We start from the raw sequence: 13,549 nt of genomic DNA on the forward strand, positions 1-13,549 counted from the left end.
TTCCAAAAAAGAATTGCGGAATTCGCACATGTGGAGATTTTAAAGTTCTTCGTGCGGCTCAGTATCCGCTTCCATTGATTTATGATTTGTTTGCAGGTCTGAGAGGGGGTCAAACATTCAGCAAAATTACCTCAACCAAGCTTATCTGCAGATGCACGTGGCTGACAATTAACACGCACAAAGGTCTTTCAGATATTGCAGATTAACTACTGGTTTCACATCTGCTCCAGCTGTGTTTATGTGTTAACATTGTGTGAGTACAATGTTACTTGGATGACATTCTCTCCACCGGTGCAAACGACGAGGAGCATCTTCGCAATCTGGATGCGGTCTTAAAAAGGCTATGGCAGTATAGTCTTCGAATGCGCAACGAAAAATGTGAATTTTTGAGATCATCAGTGGAGTATCTCGGGCATGTGATAGACCAAGAAGGGCTACACAAGGCTCCATACATGACAAAGGCAATTGTGGATGCACCCCCCCCCCCAAGAAAATGGGAGTCAGCTTAGATCTTTTTTAGCTCTACTGACCTATAATGGTCGGTTTATTCCCAAATTGGCATCACTTCTTAAACCATTGCAAGAGCTGTTGTGCGTAGATATAAAATGGAAATGGACGAATGAGTGCAACAAAGCTTTTCGAAATTCAAAAAAACGCCCTGATTACATCAGAGGTTCTCACTCATTACAGCTGGCATGCGATGCTTCACCCCATGGTGTGGGTGCTCTCATGTCCCATGTGTTCCTAAACGGAGATGAAAGACCAATTGCTTTCGCATCAAGAACACTTAACAAAGCAGAGTCAAACTATGCTCAATTGGAATGAGAAGCATTGAGCATTATTTTTGGATTGATGAAGTTCCACCAATATTTGTATGGACGTATGGAAGTTTACTCTGTTAACAGATCACAGACAACTAACAACGATATTGGGACCTCATGCAGGAATCCCTTCGCTGGCTACTGCTCGTCTTAAGAGGTGGCCCTGTTGTTATCAGCTCACTCTTACGACATAAAGTATCGTAAATCACAGGAATTTGCATTGCAATGCTGACAGACTTTCGAGGTTGACGCTTCCTGTCACTAAACATGAACCAACCTCAGTGGACATATTCTATTCCCGAAATGTTGAACATGCACCAATTCCAGCTTTGCAAGTGAAATGTGCAACTCGGAACGACCCCGAACTGTCAGTCGTCATGAACATGGTAATTAAAAGGCAAACCAAGTCTCAAACCTTTTATGGGATAGGAGGTGGGAACTTTCTGTTCAATCGGGTTGTTTGCTGTGGGGGAGTGAGAGTGTGCCACAGTCACTGGGTACTGAAATGCTTGCGCAACTGCATGCAGGTCACAGTGGTATTGCTCAAATGAAAAAAATGGCGAGAAGTTATTTTTGGTGGCCAGGATTAGATAAACACATAGAAGAAAATAATTGTTCATCTTGCCAGAAGATTCACAGCAATCCACCTGCAGCCACACTTCATCCTTGGGATTTTCCTCAAGACCCTTGGCACTGCATTTATATTGACTTTGTGGGCCCTTTCGAAATCAAATGTTGCTGGTTGCTATCGATGCCCATAGTAAGTAGACAGAGGTAGCTATCATGAAATCAACCACATCGCAAAAGACAATCGAGAAGTTAGGAGAGATGTTTAGCCGTTTTGGAGCCTCTGCGCAACTCGTGTCAGATAACTGGCCCACATTTGTGTCAAAAGAAATGGTTGAATTCCTGCAAGCCAAACACCGTGTCGCCAGCGAGCCTAATGTTTTCTCGAGAGCTACGTACTGTAACTCCTCCATGTCAACCAAAGCAATTATCATAACGTTCCTTTAGACGGAGCCCTTAATTTGCAAATCAACTCTCAACCCAAATTATCGTCCTCCCTTTTTCAAAGTTCTGATATTTTTAAAATTTTGATGAAAGGGAAGGCTTCAAAAAATGCTGGTGCAGACCATCTAGATCCATATCTTCTTCAATTAAGTGCTCATTTGATCAGTCCATATTTAGCTCACATTTTTAACCAAACCCTTCTTTCTGGCATCATCCCATCCCCTTGGAAAACTGCTACTGTAATCCCGCTACATAAAAATGATGATATCTCTGACCTCAATAATTACTGTCCAATATCCAAGCTTCCGTTTTTATACAAAATTCTTGAATCATTGATCAATTCTCAACTACGTTCTTTTATTGACTCATCTAACATACTTCAGCCGCAAAAGTTTGGTTTTCGCCCAGGTCACAGTACAATTACAGCTTCAGTTTCTGTTCTAAATAACATTGTCTCCTTTCTTGATAATAAACAGTTCTGTGCTGCTCTTTTCATTGATCTTTCAAAAGTATTCGATACCATTGATCATAAAATTCAACTTCATAAACTGCAGGCCATAGGTTTAGACGTTAATGCCCTCAACTGGTTTAAGTCCTACCTTACAGACAGAATACAAACTGTTGCTGCTGACGGTGTTCAATCAAGTCCACTTACTATTAAAAATGAGGTGCCGCAGGGGTCTGTCCTTGGACCACTCCTTTTTACGTTATACATTAATAATATTTTTCTTCCTAATCAATATTGTAATGTCCACTTTTTTGCTGATGATTGTATTCTATATGCGTCCGGTTCTTCCCCATCTCTAGCTCTGACTCATTTACAGACTGCTTTTGATAGCTTACAAATACCTCTTCATAATCACAGATTAGTTTTAAATGCTGAAAAAACTAAATACATGCTTTTCTCCACTTCCACTATTACTGACAATGACTTACCCATGATACAATGACTTAATCAAATCCCTAAATGGTACTCAAATTACTCTCACTGATTCATACAAATTCTTAGGAATTTGGATTGACAGTAATTTATCACAAAACTCATATTCATCATCTAATCCGTAAACTTAAATTTAAACTTAGCTTCCTGTATAGAATCAAAGGCTGTCTGTCAACTTCTAACCGAAAAACCATTGTATTATCTTCTTTTGTTTCTGTTCTCGATTATGGGGAAATCCTGTACTGTCATGCAGCTCCATCAACTCTTCAACAGTTAAACCCGGTCTATCACAGTGCACTACGTTTCATCACCAATGACAATTTCTACACTCATCATTGTACCCTTTATCAAAACGTTGGTTGGTCCTCACTACAGTCAAGAAGAAATATCCATATCATGTTATTCATCTATAAGGCTTTACTGTGCAAACTACCTCACATCTCTCCTGTCATTCAAATCCAGTAACTACAAAACACGATCATCCAACTACTTAACCCTAAACATTCCATTTACTCGCACTAATGTTGGCAGAACTGGTTTTAGCTACTACGCTCCTCTTAAATGGAACGAATTGCAAACTACTCTTAAACTACAGTCAATCATTCATCTTGGTGATTTAAATCTCTTTTGTCTGATGTTTTTACCGATTATTGCAACTGTTTCTGTTTCTGTGCATTTTTTGTTGTTTGATATTTGTGAATGTTTCTTTGTGCTCAGGCCTCTCTTGTAAAAGACATATTAATCTCAATGAGACTGCCTGATAAAATAAATATGAAATAAAAATTAAAAATGCACCTGCTGAAACCACCTGAGATTGTTCAAATGGATCAACGGAAACAAGTCAAGTACAGCGACCTGCATTCCAAGAACCGAGTTTTTGCACCTGGTGACTCTGTTATGGTTATGGAGTTATCGGAGTAAGGAAAAGTGGTCCCCTGCCACCATCATTGCTCAAACTGGGCCTGTGTCCTACACAGTTCAGACAGCTGATTATGTTTGACGTCGCCATGTGGATCAATTGTTGAGAACACCAGGCACTACTCCAGAAGTGTCTGGTGATTAGGATTATAGCAGTGTAATTCTACCCGAAATGTCTGGTTTATCGGATGTGTCAAAACCAAACAATTCTGCTGTAATTGTGTCTAATTCAAACCATGCAGAAATTGAATCTGAAACGGTATCGGTAACTGTTTCCACAAGCGGAAAATCCGAAGTGACTGTTGAACGTCGTTATCCTGCACCTGACAGGCAACTGCCTGCTAGATTGGATTTATAAGATTTAATAAGTAATAAGAAAGAAGGGAAAAGCAGGAGGTTCTTTTGTGTTTATTTCTGAGATATTTTATGTAAGGGGGGAGGAGATGTAACATATTTATGTTACACTGCTGTTGTCATAGTGTGCACTTCCTGTGGGTGTGGTTTTACAGTATAAAAGGAATCTCTGTGGTGTGTCAGGGGCACATATGCTGAGAAGCAGGCTGAATAAAGACGTGTTGTTCCATTCAAGTCTCGGCCTGACATGTACTCAGATAAAGGAAGTACATAACACATACCTAGGGATAATTTGAATTGGACAGTCAGCCTATCAATGTATGTTGTGGGAGGGAACCCACGGAGGCACAGGGAGAACATGAAAACTCCACAAAAGAAGACCAGAGCCCGGTGTTGAACCCTTGATTTCAGAACTTTGAGGCATCATGTAAGAACCACTTAACTGGGGTGAGGTGGGAATAGTATCCCAAAATTTGACTAAAGCAAGAGTAGCCTTACTTGGAAATAATATTACTCAAGTAAAACTAAAAGTAGCCATTCAAAAAAGTTTGCTCAAGTACAAGCAAAAACATTTTCAGTGAAAAGAATACTCAAGTAATGAGTAACTGCGTAAACAACGGCATATTTTATCACAATGTCATCTATATGAACGGTTATTACTATAGTGTATTATAACCTATTACATCTAGGCCAAAAACTGGACAAAAATCATTAACATCCGTCTGGAAAATCTACAGAAATGAAACATCAAAGAGCATTAGTGCAATTTAGTGGAGAAAACATATTTCCTCCCATGAAATGAAAACAATCATATCTCCAGTTTTCTGTGGTCTACGGGTGCCAAATAAAAACTGCGAAAGAGGTTGAAATCCGTTCGTTCTGTCAGTAATGTCAACGACTATATGGAATAGTTTATTTTTTTAATGGTGCTTTAAAGACACCACTGCATGATCATAGGACTACTTGTGTGTGGTCATATGACTGCATTGTTACATCTAATTGGTATAATGAAGTCATATTATTATTGTTGCAACATCTCATTGCTGAAATTGGTAGAGCCATTGTGGACATCTATGGAAAAAATAAAGTCAAATCTAATATGTAGGAAAAAAAGGGAAAAATGAAACTACTCTATAGTTGCCCAAAGTAGCAGCGTAAGAGTAGCGTTTGTTCTTCACAAATCTACTCAAGTAAAAGTAAAAAGTATCGCATGATAAGACGAAATTTAGAAGTACATTTTTTCCCCCCAAAAAATTACTCAAGTAAATGTAACGGAGTAAATGCAAAGCGTTACTACCCACCTCTGCACTCAACCGCGGTACTGCTACAGTAAAGAACTAAAAAGGCTAAATCAACATTGCATATTCTCTTACCAAAATAAGGAAACAAATCTTACCATGTGTTTCAAACAAGTGGGCCTGGAGTGCATCCTTTTGTTTCCTGGCACGTGGTGGCTCTGAGCGCGACAGGATCCTTCCATCAGCGGCTGCAGTTGCCTACACGGTCGCCTGATCAATATAGTTAGCCCATTATATCGGCTTTATAGTTTTTAAAACGGCCGACCGCCAACCGCCAATCATGGAAAAAGACAAGTTGACCTCTATTGATAGGGGTGGCCTGGAGGGAGGTGGTGGTCACGTTCCCCTGCCTAACTTTCGGTGGCATTTCGAGGCATCTTTAGCCCCTGAATTCGCATGTAAGGTGACGCGGGATTTACCCGTTTCATGGATTTCAGACATGGGGAGTGGAACGGGAAGTACCCAGGTTGGACACTTTCAGACTTGTCCTGTGTTGGCGACTCAGTGCTCTCTCTGCACGGATGGCGGTACACGGTATTTTATGACCCGGAAATTACGCCATTTTTGGTTGGCATCAGAAAACAAATTAACCACACATTTCCAAAGATGTCTCTTCCTTGGCTATAAAATCCAGTATCAATTTAATCTTGTTATGTTTTCCAGTTTAATTTTGCTATTTCCAGTTTGTCATGTTGATAATTGCGATGTTTGTTTACCGCTTTTCATCTTACTGCGAAGAAAGAGGAAATGACGATCGTCCCGCCATGATATTTAACTCATCAGCCTTCAGGCTGCTTTCACAGATTCCGAGTCCCTGACATTATACTAGGACGCGACCTGGTTAATATCAGTGTCAGTCGACCCAGGAAATTGCTGTCAGACATAAGGGCTACCTGTATAATTCCCGGGATTTAAATGGAGGTCAGCGCATGTCTGAAAGGGGCTTATGGTTATGTCAGGCTAGTTTCAAAATGAGCAATTATTTGACTAATATCATGTAAAATCTCAATTGGTCAAATAAAGTATGTTCATCTTCTCTTTGTAGGTGAACCTCTGAAATACTTTCTCTGGAAATTCAAGGCCATCTATAACTGCAGTGTAAAGCCCTCATTCAAATCAGCACAAAGTGATCCCCGTTTTACTGTTTTTATATAATAGATTTCAAAGAAGTAATGCTATGCCATTTTGTGTGAGTGTATAAACATTTGAGGTAAAATTAGCTAATGTTTGCTGGTGTGTGTGTGTGTGTGTGTGTGTGTAAGTGTGTTGTGTGCGTGTGTGTGTGGGCAGCAAATATTTTGTCTAGGGCACCAACTTGGTAAGGTCCTGATAACCAACAGAATAATATCTCACAGTAAATCACATACAAAATATGACATTTCCAGTGAATTGCTGGGATAGGATTATGGAGATAAGGGTACCACTCACCTCCAGGGAGTTGATGGATAGTGTCGCAACGGTTTCACTCTTGGTTATAGCAGCAGAGTTTCCAGATTCTTGTCTTTCTGCCTGAGAGTCTCTTGACAGGCTTTTTAGGTTGTGCACAGGTGAGTCTCTTTCTGGGCATGACACACTGACTTGATCCACAGGCAGGCTCTTCAGTCCAAATCCAAGCAACGGCTCTCCACTGACAGAATTAGCTAGGTGGACAAGCCTCGTCTGAGGCATCTGCTCAACATTTATGTTGTACTTGGTTGGTTGCTCTTCTTTGTCTTTGGCTGGCCTTGAGGTGCCCATGTTGTTGGTTGGTAAAACTACTAGCCCTGGGGCTTTGACAGTGCCCTCACAACTGCCTCCTTCTGCATTGCTTTGTGGTGGCTCATCATCGAGCTGTTTAAAGACCTCACTGTTACAGATGTAAATTGATTTAGCACCTGGCAACTCAGTACTGATTCCTTTAGTAGTGCATTTCTCTCTCCGTAAAGTCAGTGTGTGGCTGGTATAATCCGCCTTGTTCGGGAGGTGGACTTTGGCCATACTGGCTGGCATTGTATTGAAGTTAGAACCCCTTTGGCTAGTTAGAGTCCCAGGAGAAGCCTTTTGTTCTCCCTGGACGGGGGAGTGCTTCATAGTACCTAGACGAACAGAAAGGAAATGTGGTTTCAAAAATTGGCGAATTCATAACAACTGTATTGAGTTTATTTTGTCTACACTTTTATATTAGTCAAATTTTTCTTTCATCTCAGACAATAGTTAATGCTGGTTTAAATACCTGACATGTTTTGGCGGACACTTCCGCCTTAATCGGAGAGACACCGGTGTTAGTACGACGCGTCTTATCAGCTTCTTATCACGTCACACTAACACCGTTGACTCTCTGATGAAGGCGGAAATGTCCGCTGAAACATGTCAGGTATTTAAACCACCATTAACTATTGTCGGAGATAAAAGAAAAATTTGACGAATTCATAACAATTTCAAATGTTGGTGCATAGTTAGATCTAAATGTAAATACAAAGATGCTAATAAAAATACAGTGGGGCATTTGCTATTATCCATTCCGTGAAGGTGGTCCATTTGTGATTTAGTCGACTTTCAACATTTCCCTTTGAGATTAGTTATACTATTCCTTATTAAAAAAAACAATAGCATATTGCGATAAAGTTCATAATTTTCTACGATGTAATGATAAATATTACACTTTTATATATTTTAGATTAATTTAAGTTCAAGCCTTTTAATGTTTTAATACTGATGATTTTGGCATAAAAGTAAAGAAAAACCAAAAATCCCTATCTCAAAAAATTAGCATATTTCCTCCAAACAATAAATAAAAGTCAACCTTCAAATAATTATGTTTAGTTATGCACTCAATACATGGTCGGGAATCCCTTGGCAGAAATGACTGCTTCACTGCCGCGTGGCATGCTAATTAAGCACAGTAATACCACGGTCAGTAAACCATTTACCAATTGTTTTGGCACTGTGAGCAGGTGCATGGATGTGCTGAAAAATGAAATCTTCATCTCCATAAAGCTTTTCAGCAGATGGACAAATGAAGTGCTCGAAAATCTGATAGTTGGCTGCATTGGCCCTGCCCTTGATAAAACACACTGAACCAATACCAGCAGTTGTAATGGCACCCCAGATCATCACTGACTGTGGGTGCTTAACACTGGACTTCAAGCATTTTGACATTTCCTTCTTCCCAACTTTGCTTTCAACTGAAAAAAAGTACCTTGGACCACGGAGCAACAGTCCAGTGCTGCTTCTCTGTAGCTTACAGTGTATCACAAAAGTGAGTAAACCCCTCGCATTTCTGCAGATATTTAAGTTATCTTTTCATGGTACAACACTGACAAAATGACACTTTGACACAATGAAAGGTAGTCTGTGTGTGGCTTATATAATAGAGTTAATTTATTTTCCCCTCAAAGTAACTCAAAGCCATTAATATCTAAATCCCTGGCAACATAAGTGGGTACACCGCATGGGAACTACGTACATCCCTAAATGTCCAAATTGAGTACAGCTTGTTATTTACCCTTCAAAATATCATGTGACTCGTTACATGAGTGCTGTCAGCATTGTTGCAGAGATTGAAGAGGTGAGGGGTCAGCCTGTTAGTGCTCAGACAATACGCCGCACTCGACATCAAATTGGTGTGCATGGCTGTCACCCCAGGAGGAAGCCTCTTCTAAAGACTGTACACAAGAAAGCCGGCCCGTCTCATCAGACATAGGACATACATAGGACATGGTTCCAGTAATCCATGTGCTTTGTTGACATGTCTTCAGCAAAGTGTTTGCGGGCTTTCTTTTCTTCTTTTCCATGCTAGGCTGCATTGAAGCAGTCATTTCTACCAAAAAGATTTCCGCCCAAGTACTGAGTGCATAACTGAACATTTTTATTTAAAGGTTGACGTTCTTGTATTAAAAACACTTTTTTTATTGGTTGGATGAAATATGCAAATTTTTTGAGATAGGGATTTTTGGTTTTACTTTTTTTTTTTTTTTTTTGCTAATATCATCAAAAATAAAACAATAAAAGGCTTGAAATACTTCAGTTGTGCTTAATGAATCTAAAATATATGAAAGTTTAATTTTTATCATTACATTATGGAAAATAATGAACTTTATCACAATACGCTAATTTTTTGAGAAGGGTTAGTACATTTAAAATAATATATTCCAGAGTCCTGTTTACTCCATTCTAACTACTCTCGAGACGTTTTAAATTAATATATCAAGACTTAAAAAAATAAACTAACTTAAAGTTTCAAGACTGTACAGTAGCAGGATCAAGAAAGCACAGACTGCCATTGTCATCAAACGAGTGAAAATGAAAGTAAAAGCATGCAACAAGTTAAACATGATGCAGGGAGTCCTCGGGTTACTATGTCGACAACGTTTCAAAATTACAACACCCGTGCCCTGTCCGCCTTTTCGTCCACAGCACCACTGTTTCTGCTTAGCTAGTGCATAGTTCTTGTCTGTGTTGGTGCGCAGAGAGTATCTTGGCCAATTTGCCCTCCTTTTTTATTCACGTTAGGCCCCAAAGAATAAAGTTGGGTCTTCTAGCAATGTTGGTCCAGCCAAAAGAACAGCAATTACCATGGAAACAAAGCTTGACATCGTAAAAAGATTGGAGAAAGGACAGAAACTGAAGAACATCGGTAAAGATATGCTAAATTGAGACCAAAGTTACTCCGTTGCGCGAAAACCGTTGCTTGCTCGATGCCCGTCGCCAAAAGCAGTCTTGCGTTCACACAGACCTTATGTCTTAAAATGTCTGTGGACATGCACATGCAATTTCTCTCACAGCCTCCTCCTTCTTCTCCATTCCCCTCAGCAGTTTGCCTAAGTAGCCTAAGTACTTTGGTAAGTACATTGTCTTATTTTATTATCTTATTATTTTAAAGTATCACAACATCTACGAGGGTTTTCAATGGTTTATTTGTGAAAGCATGAACACGACTACTTTAAGCCTCAGCTGACACCAACAAAACACTAAAACATAACAGCCTTCATGCTCGAGCCAACTCGTCCACTCTTCCCTCTCTCTCTTCAGTCAGTCACGAGTGTGTTTGGGACAGTGGTTCTTAACCTGAGTTCAATCGAACGCTGACTAAATATAGAGTGCTGGCCAAAAGTATTGGCACCCCTGCAATTCTGTCAGATAATGCTCAATTTCTCCCAGAAAATCATTGCAATTATAAATGCTTTGGTAGTAATATTTTCATTGATTTTGCTTGCAATGAAAAAACACAAAAGAGAAGGGAAAAAAATTAATAAATCATTATCATTTGACTCAATACTCCAAAAATGGGCCGGACAAGTATTGGCACCCTTTGAAAAATCATGTGATGCTTCTCTAATTTGTGGAATTAAAAAGCACCTGTTACTGACCTGTGACACATAAGAGGTGGTGGCAATAACTAAATCACACTTGCAGCCAGTTAAAATGGATTAAAGTTGACTCAACCTCTGTCCTGTGTCCTTGTGTGCACCACAATGAGAATGGAGAAAAGAAAGAAGACCAAAGAAATGTCTGAGGACTTGAGAAGCAAAATTGAGAGGAAGCATGGGCAATCTCAAGGCTACAAGTCCATCTCCAAAGACCTGAATGTTCCTCTGTCTACCGTGCGCAGTATCATCAATAAGTGTAAAGCCCATGGCACTGTGGCTAACCTCCCTAGATGTGGACGGAAAAAAAAAAAATTGACGAGATATTTCAGTGAAAGATTGTGCAGATAGTGTATAAAGAGCCTCGACTAACATCCAAACAAAATGAAGCTGTCCTTCAGTCCGAGGGTACAACAGTGTCAACCCGTACTATCCATCGGTGTCTGAATGAAAAGAGACTCTATGGGAGGATATCCAGGAAGACCCCACTTCTGACCCAGAGACAGAGAAAAGCCAGGCTGGAATTTGCTAAAACTTACCTGAGAAAGACAAAAATGTTTTGGAAGAATGTTCTCTTGCCAGATGAGACAAGAGTAGAGCTTTTTGGGAAAACTCATCAACACAGAGTTTACAGGGGGGAAAAAAACGATGCCTTCGAAGAAAAGAACACGGTCTTCACAGTCAAACATGGCAGAGGTTCCCTGATGTTTTGGGGTTGCTTTGCTGCCTCTGGCACTGGACTGCTTCACTGTGCGCATGGCATTAGGAAGTCCGAATACGACCAACAAATTTTGCAGCATAATGTAGGGCCCAATGTGAGAAAGATGGGTCTCGGTCAGAGGTCATGGGTCTTCCAGCAGGACTATGACCCAAAACACACTTCAAAAAGCACTAGAAAAAGGTTTGAGAGAAACTGGGGGGTTCTAAAGTGGCCAGCAATGAGTCCAGACCTGAATCCCATAGAACACCTATAGAGAGATCTAAAAATGGCAGTTTGGAGAAGGCGCTCTTCAAATCTCAGAGACCTGCAGCAGTTGACCAAAGAAGAATGGTCTAAAATTCCAGCAGAGCATTGTAAGAAACTCATTGATGGATACCGGAAGCGGTTGTATGCAGTTATTTTGTCTAAAGGTTGTGCTACCAAGTATTAGGCTGAGGGTGTCAATACTTTTGTCCAGCCCATTTTTGGAGTTTTGTTGATAATGATTTTTTTTCCCCCATTATCTTTTGTGTTTTTTCATTGCAAGCAAACTAAATGAAGATATTACTACCAAAACATTTGTAATTGCTATCCTTCCATGGGAGAAATTGAGCATTATCTGACAGAATTGCAGGGGTGCCAATACTTTTGGCCAGCACTGTATGCAAAGTGGTGTTTTAGACCAAATTTTGGACTTGTTTGCCCCTAATTTACAGGCTTTCAACTGCCATTCCTTCGTCTGATAGAGGAGAAACTGATTTACTCAGTGGAAGGTTAACTCAGATTGGATACGAGGTAGTACAACAGACCTACGGCCAGCGTGGACTCAAATTATGATTAAATATTAGCTTACTAGCTTAGATACTGTATATCAGGTTTGAATTAGAAAACAATTGCTCTATTATCTCATTCCGAGGTGTTTGATGAGTGCACATATAAAACTCGTGGGTTTCGGTACCTTTAGCAAGGTTAAGAACCACTGGTTCAGGAACAGCATCTAAAAGATCACACTCCACACATCGGCATTGCAACCTGAAAAATACATACATCTCGATTCGTTACATTATTTTAAATGAAATCCGACTGCGGAAATTTGGGTTACGTCACCAGCCAACGGAACTCGTTTATAACTCAAGGACTCCCTGTATATGCATAACGTGTTGAATGTTCTGTGCAAAATGACACGTTTGTAGTATTTACTGTACATGCTGCGACTTACCCCCGCAGTTAACATATTCTCCTGAGCTATGAGGGGCAGTGAGTAGCAGGGGTCTCAAACTCAATTAATCAAGGGGCCGCAGGAGATAGTGTTTGGGTAATTGTGGGCCACCTCCAGTATGCAAATGCTATTATGTTTAGATATTAGTATCAGTTGAGTTAAGAAATGTTTTTAAGGCATTGAAAATTGCAACAAATGAAGAAAAGTACAACACTAAAACACATTACCTGATCTGCAAGCCATATCAACATCCTTCTCAAAGTCAGTCTGGTGACAAAATGGAAAAGAAAATATATATTTATTTGAACTAATGATAACAGATTATACAGATTACATACTGTAATTTTTGGACTACAAACCGCAACTTTTCCGCTCCGCTTTGAACCCTGCAGCTTATATATGGATTTTCCGGGCCGATAAGGTAGTATTGTTATTATTTAGTATTATTTAGTATTTAGTTCTATTTAGTAGGGTTGTTAAAAGTAATTAATTTTATTGATACTGAAATGTTTTATCGGGATACGATATTTGATTACTCGGTTATCTATTGGTTTTTGGGCGATCACAGGTTAAGAGAATTTTGTTATCATGGGCAAATTTTGATTCTGCACATCTCTTGATAGTAATGGAGGATATTTTTGCATTTTCTTTGTTAACTCATTGACTGCGCTTGACGTCCAATCTATTTGAAGTGGGAGGGTTACTAGTGAATGAACATTCATTCGCTACCACCCTCCCAGTTCAAATGGATTGGACGTCTACTAGTCATAAACTAAAGTAACATAACATAAACAAAAGTGCGGCTTATACATGAACACATAGTTTTCTTGTCAAATTTGGTAGGTGCGGCTTATATATGGACAAATGCTGGTCTTGTGTTAAATTTGTGGGGTGCGGCTTTAGTCAGGTGTTGCTTGTAGTCTGAAAATTGCGTTACATACAT

The 13,549-nt window shown here is 39.7% G+C and overlaps 1 protein-coding gene across 8 annotated transcripts in view; it reads right to left on the reverse strand.

The window, feature by feature from the left end:
• Nucleotides 1-13,549, reverse strand: part of LOC130914451 (adhesion G protein-coupled receptor B1-like) — a 428,372-nt gene that overhangs the window by 89,383 nt on the left and 325,440 nt on the right. For all 8 annotated transcript variants that reach the window (XR_009062924.1, XR_009062926.1, XM_057833647.1 and 5 more), the window contains 2 exons: nucleotides 12,834-12,873; nucleotides 6,771-7,417 (listed from right to left, as the gene is read on the reverse strand). Coding sequence is in view for 6 of the 8 variants with exons in the window: in XM_057833647.1 (XP_057689630.1) it covers nucleotides 6,771-7,417; nucleotides 12,834-12,873 (687 nt within the window). In the remaining 2 variants the exon portion in view is untranslated. The remainder of the gene's footprint in view (nucleotides 1-6,770; nucleotides 7,418-12,833; nucleotides 12,874-13,549) is intronic.

Source organism: Corythoichthys intestinalis, chromosome 4, assembly GCF_030265065.1.
Source record: "Corythoichthys intestinalis isolate RoL2023-P3 chromosome 4, ASM3026506v1, whole genome shotgun sequence".
Lineage (NCBI taxonomy): Eukaryota > Metazoa > Chordata > Actinopteri > Syngnathiformes > Syngnathidae > Corythoichthys > Corythoichthys intestinalis.